The 13,998-nt window shown below is 42.0% G+C and overlaps 1 protein-coding gene across 1 annotated transcript in view; it reads left to right on the forward strand.

Annotated features, from left to right (window-relative positions):
* Window positions 1–1,794: 1,794 nt before the first annotated feature.
* The window catches only part of HECA (headcase homolog (Drosophila)), a 17,948-nt gene continuing 5,744 nt past the window's right edge, over window positions 1,795–13,998 (forward strand). Inside the window, exons 1-2 of the mRNA XM_009998541.1 lie at window positions 1,795–1,906; window positions 12,388–13,428. Coding sequence (XP_009996843.1) covers window positions 1,795–1,906; window positions 12,388–13,428 — 1,153 coding nt within the window. The remainder of the gene's footprint in view (window positions 1,907–12,387; window positions 13,429–13,998) is intronic.

Consider the following 13,998-nt stretch of genomic DNA (forward strand, 5'->3'; position numbering starts at 1 on the left):
GGGGGCCCGGCCGCCCGGGGCAGAGCGGGCGGGAGGTGCCTCCCTGCCGGGTCCCGGTGCCGCTCGGCTTCTCCGGTGCCGAGCTGAGAAATCCCGACGTTTATTTCTGCACGATTAAAAATGGAGTCTTACTTTTTTCGGTCCGTTTTATTTGTCGTTTGACAGTATTTGAGCCCGTCGGGGTAACACTTTTTCATCAACCATTTTATGCTGTGTCTGGTTAGTGGGTTGTTGTTTTTTTTTGGTTACGAGCGATTTTGGTAAGGTGTTTTCTTGCAGAAACTTGGGTTGCTCTCCTTGCTTGGGAGATAATCTTGTTGCAAAATGTTGTTTCAGGCTAAAACTAAAGGTAGGCTGGGATTTTTATAACACTTTTTGCTAAGCCAAGGTTTACTGCTAGGTTTGCAAACTGGTGTGCAGAGTCCCTACTCCTTAATTTTTTCCCCTCCCAAGCTGGAATGAGGCTTTTTTTGCTCTCCATGCTTTGGCAATAGTAGCAAGGTAGCTAAAACTGGTTTTACTCTTTGTGGTGGTAGTTTTGCCTGGCTGCTGTTAGCCAGAAGAGTAGTTCCAAGAGTCTAACTTTGGTTTTCAAGATGTCTGATTCCAGTGTGTTATTGAATGGAAAGTTTTCTTTAGAAATATTAGCAATTAATTACGAATCACTTTAGCTCAGAAGGTCATTGCCAGACTGCTTTTATAATAATGCTGCTTACTCCAGAGAATCATGAAGAATGCTTAGAATTTCCTTTCTGAGGTTGTTTTTTGTTGGAATTTTTTGGCTATTTGTTCTGAGTGAACAAGGGTAAAAAAAATAATAATAAAATAAGATTAGGCGCAGTTAGAGAATTTCTGGAGCGTTTTTATCCTGACTTCAGCACGGTGATGTAACATGCACGACATCTGCTTTGCAGGTGGTGTCTCAGACGTGACACTGGTGGCTTGTATTTATTTTTGAGGTGCTTAAGCACAAGTGAAAGCAGAGGTAGGTCTCTGGTGTGGCTGTTTTGCATGGGGATAATGAAGCACTGTTCCTTCTGCAGATGCCACTGAAGGTGTTGCCAGTGAATGCTGGCACCAGTACAGCTTGCTGGCTGGACAGGTTGTCAGCCATCTTCAGCTGTAAGACTGTGTCCCAGGTACCTTACACATCCTTCCTCTGTGCTGGCCAGCTTCCCCAGAAGTTGAGACTGCCCTTCAGAGAGCTAACCCAAGATTGTCCTTTATTCTTTACCTCCCTGTCTCTGTTTGACTTCAGTGGTTAGAAACATTCTCTACTTTTGTCAAATCCAGCCCTCCCTGGTTTTTTCCCCCCCCCTCACAACAGAGGTACAACATTGGCTTTGGCATTTGCTCTAAGTGCCTGGTCAGTACACCCAAACTTTGCCTTGACAGGATTATTGTGTCTAGTCATATCTTTCGTTTCAGATAATCATAAAGGTTGGAGGAGTAGATGTGGTTGCAAGCTTTATTTTACGTTGACTACTGCCCATCAGATAATCCTGAGCTGGAAGTTTTGTAAATTGTTTTCTCACTGATAAGTCCAAAGCTTTCAACAGTTCTGGTTCAGAAACTGCTGCTGTCATGCTACAGAGCTGGGAATCCGGCTGTCATGTGCAAGAAAAGATCAGATGATGATAATGGATTCCCCCTAGTCTTCAAAACCGATGAATCTGAAATGAAGCTTTATAGTATAGGCAGGGCCTTGGAGGCAAGTATCCCATTACTAGACTCAAGACCTTTGTAAGAGGCCATGCACATACAGTTAATTGATCACTAAGCAGTTTATGGAGGATGCGGCCTGCTGCAGCGAGTTCTGAGGTTAATAGAGTTCTGCTGTACACAGTCAACTCTCGATTATTCACGGGGGATTATCTGGGTTGTGGATTAAGCGTGCTGGGTGCAGGTAAGGTCCTTGCTTTGCTGCTTTTGCACTGTGCAGCTGCATGCTGGCAGTCATGCTGCCCAGGCTCGCTGGTCCTCTGGGTCCCTTGTTCCTGGGCTTGCTCTTCTCTCCTCCATCATCACCATTTCTTGTTCCACAGTATTTTGCATGTGTCTAGAGTTATCACTCTCCTATGTTTACCCCGGAAAAGCGGAAGATGATCCTAATAGCATAACCTCTTTTCTTCCATTAATATGGCGAGACAGAAGTATGCAGAGATGAAAGCAGCAGATTTAATGATTGCAGAATTAAGACTATCTGTGCAAACCTTGGCTTTGCATCATTATTTCGGTATGACAATCTTAATTACATGGCCCCATAAGGGCCCTGCTTCATTTGGGGAAGGGACAGTGGTTAAATTATTAATTTTTTTTAAGTTTTCACAGTTCATTATGTGGTCCATGTGTTGTTTCTGCACCCCATCCATGTGCCATCAGGAAACAGAATTTTTAATTTCCTCTGGACTTCTCTGTGCAGCTCTGACCACGTAATACGGAACTGCTGTCACAATGCTCATTTACAGTGGAAAGGTGTTTCCTTCTACATTTTGACAAATTTAGCTTCAAACTCTGCACAGTTTTCACTCAAATTATCAGTCAATTTTTGGCACAATGATTGAGAAATCTAGGGTGATTTTTGCCCTGTCCCAAGAGGGCATCTTTTTATACTTTTTTTTGGTGGAGTTTTGACATGCGCATGTTCAGAGCTCAGCTTGGAGTTACAGGCTCTCAACTTCCCTGTCTGGCTGTAAGAATCAGGAAGATGGAGACCCTAACCACTGACCAGATGTGATGGCTTTTCTCCATCTTGCATGGTAACTTTTCAGCAGGTATGGGGTGTCTTGCTGCTTCGTCCCCTTGTCCTTGTCACCCTAGTCTCTCCAGTGTTGGTGCTGTGAGAAGATGAAGGAAAAGGAGAAACTTGCTCTCTGTGTCTGTACTTTTCCCCTTTAACATAGAATTCATTATAGCTAGCTAAATCACAGTAAAAAAATATGGCATAGATGTCTCTAAAGCACTGTCATACAGTGTATTGGCCACCTGTTTTAAGATCATACTTTTTCTCCTCTGGCATAGGTGATCCCTTGACCAGTTGAAGTGTCAGAGCTGGCGAGTTGGTGGGTTGTCAGGTGGAGTTGCCAGAGGTCAGATTTGTGCAGGATCTCTGGACACAAGATCATCCTTCAGAGGAAAAAAGGCTGGTGGAAGTGGTTACTGTAGGTCTCACTGGAGCATGGTTTCCAGGGGGAGAGTTCCTGTTGTGGCAACCAGGGGGCTGTGTGACCAGTGTCCACTGTACTAGTCAGACTCTGAACATCTCTGTACTTCCCTGGATTTAAAATGGCTGGCTGTGCTTTTACACACTCTTCACCTGGGTTTCACAAATTTCTAAGACTGATTTACTTTCAAATAAAAATGCTAATGTAGGATGACTGTATGAAAAAGAAAATCAGTCAGCACCACAGTGACTAATGTTTTGAAAGCTGTGACTGGCCAACAATTAAGATTATTTTTTTTTAAACCATCCTTTATCCTGGAAGTGGGATAGTTGAAGCGGGCCAGAGAAAATTGTCAGTGCAATATTTAATTTAAAAACATATTTTTAGAACATGAATTGCTGTAGTTTTAAAACATGGATTAATAATTGCCATCAAATGTTCCCTGCTGCAGGTAACATCCAATTCCAGTTTGGCAATCTAGGATGTTCAGTATTGGTAGCTTCTTATTACTTAGCTTGACAGAGTCCCATTGATATCAGTGACACCACCTGGAAAATTAAGTTTCTATTCTGTTGCAGTGAGTGACTACAAAATTTAATACCTGTTAATTTTCTAAAGGCAAACCATTTTGCTCCATAATTCCATTGAGCTCTTCTAACTGCAGAAATCAATTGAATGCAAATTTCACTGTCTCTTATCAATGCAAATCGGGTTCGAAAAGACTTTCATGTTCATTTTAGGTTTTTTCAAACTATGCAATTACATGCTTTTGTAGCAAATGCAATTCATGTTCTGCAAATCTTTGCAAATGGAGTCATGTCTATGGCATTACTGAATCAAATAAATACTATGATTTCATGAAAGCAAGTACACACCCATTTAATGTTTTTTTTTAACAGTTACTTGCTATCAAAATGGTTATCAGTGCCCTGGCAGCATTCTGTGTTCATCTGATTAGTCATTCGCTCAAGTGTAGCGCTTGCATGACTAAGGGTTAGGCTTGATGTTTGGTTTTGTGTGAGGAAGTACAGTTTTTGAAGTGATAGCTTTACTTTGTCTGTACTCATTCCCTATCTGCCTCCCAGTGATCTAACAAGCAGCGACAAAAAGCTTTCTAACCCTCGGAGACATTTGTAAGTTTTCAGCCTCGCTTACAGCCTTGCAATTTGAGACATCCTTTGATACTAAAGTACCATGATGACGGGCACACATCCATCCTTCTCTGCTTTTCTTCCTGCAGTGTATGTAAGGGGGAAAAAAATAGAGGTAAGCCTTGCATGCAAATCAGGATAAAATACTCCAGCTAATCTTCAAGGTGTCTAAATTACAACAGCATTAGCAGGGCGTGAGCTTTCTTTAAACAGTTTTGATAGAAATTCAAATTATTTCAAAGAGGTCTCTCAAGGCAGTAATCTAGTCACTGGAGTGGGTAATTCTGTTTTGAAAGCTTGAGGGATTTTGAGTGGAGCGCTGGCAGTTCCTGGTAGGCTTTAGTGACATTTATCTTGAGAGCATTCTCTTTAATCTGTATCTCTTTCTCTTTGTCTCTCCTGCAACGGTGGAGTCTATCAGTCCTCCTTCCAGGGCTTGAGAGGGGTATTGCTGTTGTTCCTGTATTGAATGCCTCCTGGGAGAGGAGGTTGCTTCAGTCAGAGCCTGGCTACTGCGTGTGCCTGGCACTCCCTGCCTCCGCTCCTGTGCTACTTGATTTGGGAACAGTGCACAGTTAAGGTCTCTGTACTGCACAGATACCCAAGATGGCACATGGGCAGGGCTGGGAGCCAGCACAGCATCAGGAAGGAGATGTCTATTGGAGCTGACAGCTCCACACTCAGGAGCTGCTGTCTTTCAGAGATGCTGGGTACTGCATCTAGGGTGACTGCATCTGCTGTTTCCCACCGAGTTTCTACCAACTTCCTTAGCCTTTAGTATGGGAAATAAAAATACTGTCATATGGAAATTTGGGAAGGATAGATCAATGACACAAACATCCCTAGACTTGAAAACAACTACTGTGCACATGAAAGTGCCTGTCCTCCTTAGTCTGTACATTTTTGCTCTTTCTGACTTCAGGGGTGAGGTGATGGCTGAGCTAGGAGTGGGTGGTTGAGTAGAGCCACAGATAACTGACTCTCTATCATGTGCTAATTGCTGATTTCATAAACAGGCACTAGCTCTGAGTGTGCTGTAAGTTAGGATGTGTGAATGTGGCAGGTATGAGTTAATGATTTCCATGTCATCTTCCCACTGCTTTGTAATTGCTAGACTTTTCTAGTTGTTTGGGGTTTTTTTTGTGAAGAGACTCCCTTGGAGGCCAAACATTAAGTCAACTTAATTGAAGAGCATGGAGATGGTTCTAGCAACTACTGAGCCCTCCAGGAGTCCCATCATCTGTACTCCCAGGTGAACTAGAGTTTAGCAGCTCCAAATTATCTGAAATCTTTTCTAGAGGTAGGTGGTCACTTCATATGACTACTCATATAGAAATAGTAACATCTTGTACATGGAGTAAGTGTGCTGAGGAGAACCAGGTTACTTCTGACTTCGTGCTCTTTAGTCCTTTCTGAGCATAAGTATCGCCTGCGTCTATGTGGTCCTTTGGGTAGGATTGAGCTCTGGATTGGCATGTAAGTGTCAATATGTGGGTGTTTACCTGTGGAAAGCTGTCGGCCAGACTTCCATTGCCATGAGGGGTTGTCTGGTGCTCAGTGGCTCTCTGAGGGTGATTCAGGTGGTCTGTGCTGGGTGTCACATCAGCCTAAGCTCTGTCCTTTGCTCACTGCAGATGGGCTGCTGTCATTGGCTTCTATTTCCAAGAATGTAAGAAGGACTCCCATGACACAGAAGAAAGCCTGTGTTTTAGGTGGCTGTCTTGTTTATTCCCCTCCCTCCTCAAGAGTGACTGGAAAGTTTCATCTTGATCAGTCTGCAAAGTTTGTTTAAGTTTTGGAGAGACAGTCATCATCAATGAATGTTATCAATAGAACCCATGAGCTCAGCTGTTTGGAAAGGCTTCTATTACTGTTTGTCAGCTGTTACTCATTGTTGCTGCACTGAAGATCCATGCCTGCCTTTTGGATTAATGTGTGAAACGTTTTTTCCCATTGCATTCTTCCTGCTGCATTCAAGCTCTCAGGACGGTGGCTGATCATGTCTGTATTGCTGTATTACTTGTACTGTTTAACCAGTTAATGCATATAGCAATACCATTTTGTCATGTCTTGGTAATATTTTGAATATTAGGTTGTATTCCGAGGTTCACCCAAGCAAGCACATTGGACAACTAATACAAGTTTTATGCTCAGTCTGTTTTGTTGTTGTGGTGGTGGTTTGTTTCCTACAGCTGCATTACAGTATTAGCATGTTAATATAATATTACTTCAATTAAAATAAAACCATGCTGATGGCAGAGGAAATTCAGAAGATTCATGCAAATGGTGGGTAGGGAGTAGCCTTACACAGAAATGACTCAGCTCTGGTTCAGGCTGGCAGAGTGAACAATTCTGAGCTGTGTAGGGTTGTGAAGAGAGCACTGTTCATGGGAAAGCAGTGGTAGAGGTTAAAGCACTTGATTTGCAGAGCATGTGTCCCATGGGTACCCTTTCTGGCCTAGGTAGTGTGCTGGCAAGTAAAGTGTCCTTGGCATAGATGATGAGATGCTAGAGTACAACATACTGGAAACAAATCATAGTAAGTTTCTTGCAGCTGGTCTGGTGCTAAGACCTTACCTTTTTTTTTTTAGGTAATTTCTTTTTCCAGATGCATTGCTTTAGGTTGACAGTAGGGCTGCCTCTTCCAACAGAGGCTGCACTTCTCTCTCCTCTGCCCCAGCCTCTTCAACACCTCTCTAGAGCTTTGCCAGTAATTGTGAGTCTGTATGGTGAGCTGAAACCTACACTGATGAGTGCAGGAAGTAATTATCTTTTTCTGTCCACTGACTGAAAAACTGATGCTTGACACAATGGATAAAGTGAGGACATGGAGGGAGGAGGAAGAGCAGATTTTGCTTTAGGCATCTCCATTGAGGACTAGGAACAAAGGAGAGCAGTCACGAAACTGGAGCTGTGGAGGCATTGCATTTGGCTTGCTGGGTGCATCTTTGCTTTTATTATGGGTGTGTAAACACAAGTAAACAACATTCTCCTCCATTTATTTCACCAGAGGGAAGTTCCTCAGGCAGCCATCCTGGTGCTTTCATTTGGGTCAGAAAATGGGAAGGGTGATCTTCATACACCCTTTTTATTTTTTATTAAAACATAGAAACGGATTAATATAGCTGCTTTTTCTTTTTTTTTTTTTTTTTTTTTTGAGGGAGATTTATCTCAATGGACTGTTTCTATTCCTGGCTTTTATTGATGTTTGTAAACCTGGACAGGAAAACAGAAAAAGCCAAACACCCAAACAAGCTTCCTTGCAGTCTGTTGTCAGGTTCTCATTTTTGAAAGAAAAGTCAATTTTGTGGTAGTTCTGTCAACATAAAAGGTAACCTTCTTTAAACAATGAGCTATCTGTGCTCAAATATATATTTGTTTGGAATATTGTATGTTATTTCTGTTTCAGAAGACATTTTATGTGCTGCCCCTTGAAACTATTTTCAGAATTACTGATAAAAATCACTACAGTGGAATATGAGGTGGTTTTTTTTATGTGGAAACATAACTTCTTGAGAGAAGCAGCGTGAAATTGTAGTTGCCACTTGGCAGTCTGTCTGTCACAGCTGGGCAGCTGTGTCTAAACATCGAAGCCGTTGTGCTGCATGAAACTGCAGGGTCTCTTGTTTTGTGAAACCATCTTGAAAGTAAGAGGTAAAACAGGTATTTTGGGGGTCATTTAGGCATTCTTTCAGAAGTGTCCGTTGAGAGAACGGGCACTGCTCTGATACTTGGTAATCTTTTGTTTTTCCTGAAGTTCAGTTTCATAACTTTGGAAACCAGAAATCTGTTGAGCTATTTGCTACTTGGAAGCAAATTATGTTTAAGTGACAAAGCACCTTGGGGCTGCAGGTGCGGATGGACAGTTCAGCCATGTGAATTTCTGTTTACGCCCCCTTATTGTCTTGCTTGACAGTAATCATTGTACTGTTACCGTAAAACATTAAAATGATGGTTCTAGCTCTGACTTTGAAGAATAATTCCAAAATGGCTTTCTAGTTGATGAGAAATAGAAGGACTTGATAACAAGAATTTTTACAGTGCTTGATAACAAGATTTTTTAAATTTTGTAATTCTGTAATAAATGCTTTGTCTCATTTACATAATGATGATTAAATAATATAGAGCACTTTCAAGGGTGTGAATTGATAGGAAAAGCTCTTCACATTTGCCAGTGTGGCTCCTGTGCTAAGTGATTTGAATGCTGCCTCTGGCTCTTAAGGCGTATCTGTTGCTGTGAACTGGGCAAGTTCCACCAAAAATTGCTTCCTTTTCTGTTTCTTTTTTTTTTTTTTTTTCTCTCTATGTGGTAACAAGTAGCATGGTTATGTCTTGCAGGAGATATGAATGGAGGAAAATCTGCAAGAGTTGTTTAGTCCTGCACAGTCTTCTTTGTACAGATAGACCTGCTGGACTTTGAAATATTAGTCAGAACCAAATGTTGACTTGAGGTTTCTATATGCTTTTCAAATAGTGGAGTGTTCTGCTTTCTTAAATACAGGGATACTACAGAAGTGGTAGAACTTTCTACTGGGACAACCTATGACAACCCCAGCCATGCTGAGGTCTTCAATTTCTGTTATAGAAATACTTCAGCAATTTTATCTAGGCTTTGTTTAAATCAGCAGGCTTTGTAATTACAAACCTGTATCGATGAAAGCAGGTGCTTTGACTAGCCTGGTATTAACATTGATCTGGAGCATGTCAACATGGCAGAGAGGACTGTTGCTTTTCTACTGTTTCCTGTGCTTCCGCAGTGACAGTAGTGAAATGTCAGGTGGTTTCCCAGAAGGGGTGAGCAGATACCAGCTTCTCCTCTTAGCAATGTATGTTTTCCAAAGTGATCTCAATGCCACCACTTAATAATCCAGTGGGGCCTTTTGTGTGGGGGAAGGCTCTTGTTCACTCCATTGCTTTCTTCCAGCTGCTTGTAGACCTGCTTCTGCTATGGTGATTGTATGAGCAGCCAATTTATGCTGAGTAGACAGAAGATAAGATGAGGAAATGTCTGAAAACTTTGTAGTCATCTAGTTCACTTTAATGTTGAAAAATACATTGCTGACCAAAACTTGAAGCTTGTTCTTGCTCACAGTTATGCTGTGTGGGAAGTTCCTCAGGTAATCTGGCATCTGTAAATTCTCAAGGAGAAGATCCCAATCCACAATCCTTCCACTGACCAGCAAGGGAAAAGAGGGAAAAATCTTTTGAAAGTCATCTTTACAATAGCCTCTGAACAACCAGTACATGATCATAATCAAATAATTATAGACATGTTTGATGGAATACACACGAGCTGGTTTTTTTCCGCATTTCAGCTACTTTATTAATTTAATTTTTTGTTGACATAATGAAGAGACTATAAACTTTTCAGGAGAGAGATCATATGTTTTTGCATCCAATTTGCCAAAATTATGGGCAAAGACTGATCAAGGAAACACTTTTTTCTTATTTAGTCAGTTAACTATGCCGGTATGGATGAACAAGTGTAAAGTCTTTATTCTCAAGTGGAGATCTCTAGACTTGTCTATATAGTAACTTCCTCAGCTAGCAGCTATAATTATACCTGTGACTGTTAGAACATTTACACTCTGAAACACACGGGGGAGCATAAGTGGGTTTTTGGCATGTTCTTTCTTCCTGCCTCCTGGCAGTGGTGGAAAGGAGTGCATACCAAAATAGATGAATACAGAAAATGTGTGAGAACTGTTCATATTGGTACCTCTGGTATCTTGCTACACATCTGACTTGCGATGATTTGCGTTTAATGGCTTCACTTTAACTGGCTTCTTGCCTGATAAATTGCATAAGAATGCTGTAATTGCAAACTATACTTTCAGACCCTAAATATGATGAAAGAATGACTGATAATGAAGAAAAACTTCGCAGAGGTGCCTGGTGTGGCATAGCATGACTTGAATCAAAGTCTGAGAGAGGGAGTGGGAGAACTTTCTGAACTGGTTAACTGACAGATTTTGTTTCAGGGCAGATAAGTTGTCATTCAGCTTTGCTCTTTGCTAACCCAGCAACTTTATTTTCAATAATACACAGTAAAAAATGTGTAGAAAAATTAGTCGTTGGTAGCCAATAAAATTCATGCTCCTAAGACATTTCAAAACCTGCATGTTCTTAGTGGACTTTTGAGAGACCTGAGACAAGTAGTTACAAATATAGGTGTCATATGTATCGAAGGCAATTCCTAAGAGCTCCCAGGGAGAGCCTCTGTTTGTTCTCTCCAATTTGGTAATTTGTTTCTAATGACTGAACAAGCCCATATTTTGAAATGAAAATAGGCTTTTTTTTTTGCTTTAAGAGGAAGATTTTGAGAATGTGCTTTGCCTGCACTTTATAGGCCAGTCCCTGAAGGAAAGGTATTGCAGAAAATTCTTGTGACTGTGGCACTTTTCGCATTTGAAATGGAGGCAGAGGCATGAGGTGAAGGATGTTGCATCTTCCAGGGAATGACGCAGAAAAGTTTTGGGGTTTTTTTTGTGCCTGTCTCTTCTGAGTAAATAAGTCTTAAGAGCTACTGTAATATTGAATGTACTGAAGGTAACCTGGAAGATTTTGTTTGTGTATAGTCTTTTAACAAAAACTTGTTGGGAAGGGGCAAAATTACTAGCATGGCAAAGATCTGTTGTTGTAAAGCATCTAGTTTGTGTATTGCTGCTGTGGGACAGGTGATGATGGGTAGTGTATCTGTTACTGAGAGTGACTAAATGTGAATGTAGCAGCATAAAACCACTGCAAATTTTGTTGTATTATTTGTGCTAGCAGTGACAAGAACAGGATTAAAAGCAGTGCAACAAAATGGCATTTTTATGAGGCAGAAATTTGAAGCTCTAAGGAAAAAATGTGGATCACAGCAGCCTCTCTCCAAAAGGCTTGGTGTACCTCTGCTGCAGGTCCTGGAGCTCTGGCTGACGGTGGGGAACTGCAGGGAGATGCTTGCTCTGTTTCACATGGGGTGAGGCAGCACTTGAACATGGAAGACACTGAAGAAGCTGCTAGCATTTGAATGCAGCAATTAAAAGGCAGGCTGCCAGCCCTGTCAGAGCAGTATTTTTTGGTTAAGTGGAGGAAGCAGGAAGCAAGAAATACAGAACATAAAATATTTGTAATACTTGAATAAGCATCTAAAAAAACTTCCTAATTAGAAACTCAAGTTCCAATAGAAACTCCAGCTAAAAATTTCCTGTCCTTTCTGTGCCTCCCAGCTGCAACAGCAACAGAAATGGGAGCTGCATGTGGTCCATGGTACTTTGGTGAGGGAGAGGATAATGTCATTGGTCATACAGGCAGAACATTTTTTGTAGAGCATTTTTATGTATAAGCTGATATTGTTGCAGGAAGAGAATTGAAGTAAACTGTTCTTTGCTCAAGAATGTAGCAAAGGCTGCTACAGTGCTGATAAAGGACCATGTGGCATTTGGGGTTTTTTAACCTGTCTGCATTGCAGAGCTATCTGGTTTGTGAAATTTAGCTATCCAGTAAGTCAGGGTTGAGGGCCCTCCTTTCTGCACTATGAACATAAGCTGTTTGTCTTGCTTTTCAAAGTCCTCTGCTTCCTTTTTCTTTCCTTAGCTGTTGTGTCTTGTTCAGTCCCAAAGAAAAGATCAATTCCTGCCTCTCCCTGTGATCACAGAGCCAGGCTGTGTTGCCTGCTTTTTTTTTCCAAACAAGCATCTCTGTATATTCTCTCCGTGTTGCCTCTCAGGCTTTAAAAAAACCCTCCAGAAGCATCACAAAGCTTTCTCTTTACTTCTTAAAGCCTTTGCATCGGCATCCACAAACCCCTGAAGAGTGCTAGTTCTTCTGAGGTACTTTGGCTTGGAATATTAAGTTGTAATGTCATTTTCTCTCCTTATTCCATCATTTTCCTATCTCCTTTCACCTACTTAACTTTTTTTTTTGCGAAGATTACTTCTTACCCTGACCCAGAACTAGTTCTTGTGGGCCCTTCTATAGTATGGTTCATGAGTAAGAGCTCATGTGTATATTTGGCATGGTATTGAAAGAAATAGTGCCATAGATGGGCCATTAAGTTATTAATTTATCTGTTTTGTGTTCCACAGAAGCTCCTTGTGCTACTCCACTGATCTGTAGCTTTGGAAGACCGGTGGACCTTGAGAAGGATGACTACCAGAAGGTTATATGCAATAATGAGCATTGTCCATACAGCACCTGGATGCACCTTCAGTGCTTCTACGAGTGGGAAAGCAGCATTCTTGTCCAGTTCAACTGCATTGGCAGAGCCAGGAGCTGGAACGAAAAGCAGTGTCGCCAAAACATGTGGACCAAGAAGGGATATGATCTGGCTTTTCGCTTCTGTTCCTGTCGATGTGGGCAGGGTCATTTGAAAAAGGACACGGACTGGTACCAGGTGAAGCGAATGCAGGATGATAAGAAGAAAAAATCGGTGCTGGAGAAGAGCTCAGGAAGATCAATGGCAGAGTCAGCAGAGGAAGCCAAAAAGGGCAGGTCAGCCAACAAGCCACAGAAGGGCTTGAGCCATGACATCCAGCGACGGCACTCGATGGACAGGCAGAACTCCCAGGAGAAGGGTGTCATGGGTGGCAGCTACGGTGTTCGTTCGCCTTGTGTCTCTCCCGGCCAGTCCCCACCCACTGGCTACTCTATTCTTGCCCCCACGCACTTCAGCGGCCCTCGTTCCTCGCGATACTTAGGAGAGTTTTTGAAGAATGCCATTCACCTGGAGCCCCATAAGAAGAACATGGCCAGTGGGGGCATGTTCAGGAATGCACATTTTGATTACGGGGCAGCTGGCTTGCAAGCACATAGATCAGGACACTTTGATGCTCCTGTGCAGTTTTTGAGAAGGCTTGATCTATCTGAGCTGCTGACTCACATCCCCAGGCATAAATTGAATACTTTCCATGTGCGGATGGAAGATGATGCCCAGGTGGGCCAAGGGGAGGACCTTCGGAAGTTTATCCTTGCTGCTCTTAGTGCCAGCCACAGGAACGTTGTAAACTGTGCGTTATGCCACAGGGCACTGCCAGTGTTTGAACAGTTTCCGCTGGTGGACGGGACCCTGTTCCTTAGCCCATCGAGACACGATGAGATTGAATATGATGTTCCCTGTCACCTTCAAGGTACAGGTTGTCTGTTGGTCATGCTAGGCTTCATTAAATGATGGAACTGCCTTCTGTACCCAACCCCACCCTCTCCCCCTTACAGATTTTCATCCCAATTCTGCATTTTTAAGCAGTTTTGTAAAGCTTGAAGTCACATCCAAATTAATCACATGGATGAGATTGAAACACTTAAAAGGAATTACAAAAAGCAAATGCCATGTAGAAAGATCTATGCCTTGTGTTTGGGGTTACAGCAAAGACATTTCTCACCTGGTTTCTAGGTAGATCATGGGAAGGTTTTCCAGTCACTGTTCTGTAGAGTGTGTGCGCTGACTATCTGTTGTGAGCTTTACTCCAAGACATACATAAAACTTGTAAATGACGTTTTAAATTTAAGTGTGCTGTGCTGCAGCATGGGTGAAGGTTCTGTTTATACCACCAGTGAGATGAGATGCCTCTCATCTGCTTTCAGACTAAAGAACAGTTTTACTTTATGACAGATTTTTAATTTATTTATTTTTTTTAATATGGAAAGGACTGTAGTCTGACCTATGTTAACAATGGCCTGGAGAGGTTGGACGTAGGGAA

Source organism: Chaetura pelagica, unplaced genomic scaffold (assembly GCF_000747805.2).
Source record: "Chaetura pelagica isolate M959 unplaced genomic scaffold, ChaPel_1.0 scaffold455, whole genome shotgun sequence".
Lineage (NCBI taxonomy): Eukaryota > Metazoa > Chordata > Aves > Apodiformes > Apodidae > Chaetura > Chaetura pelagica.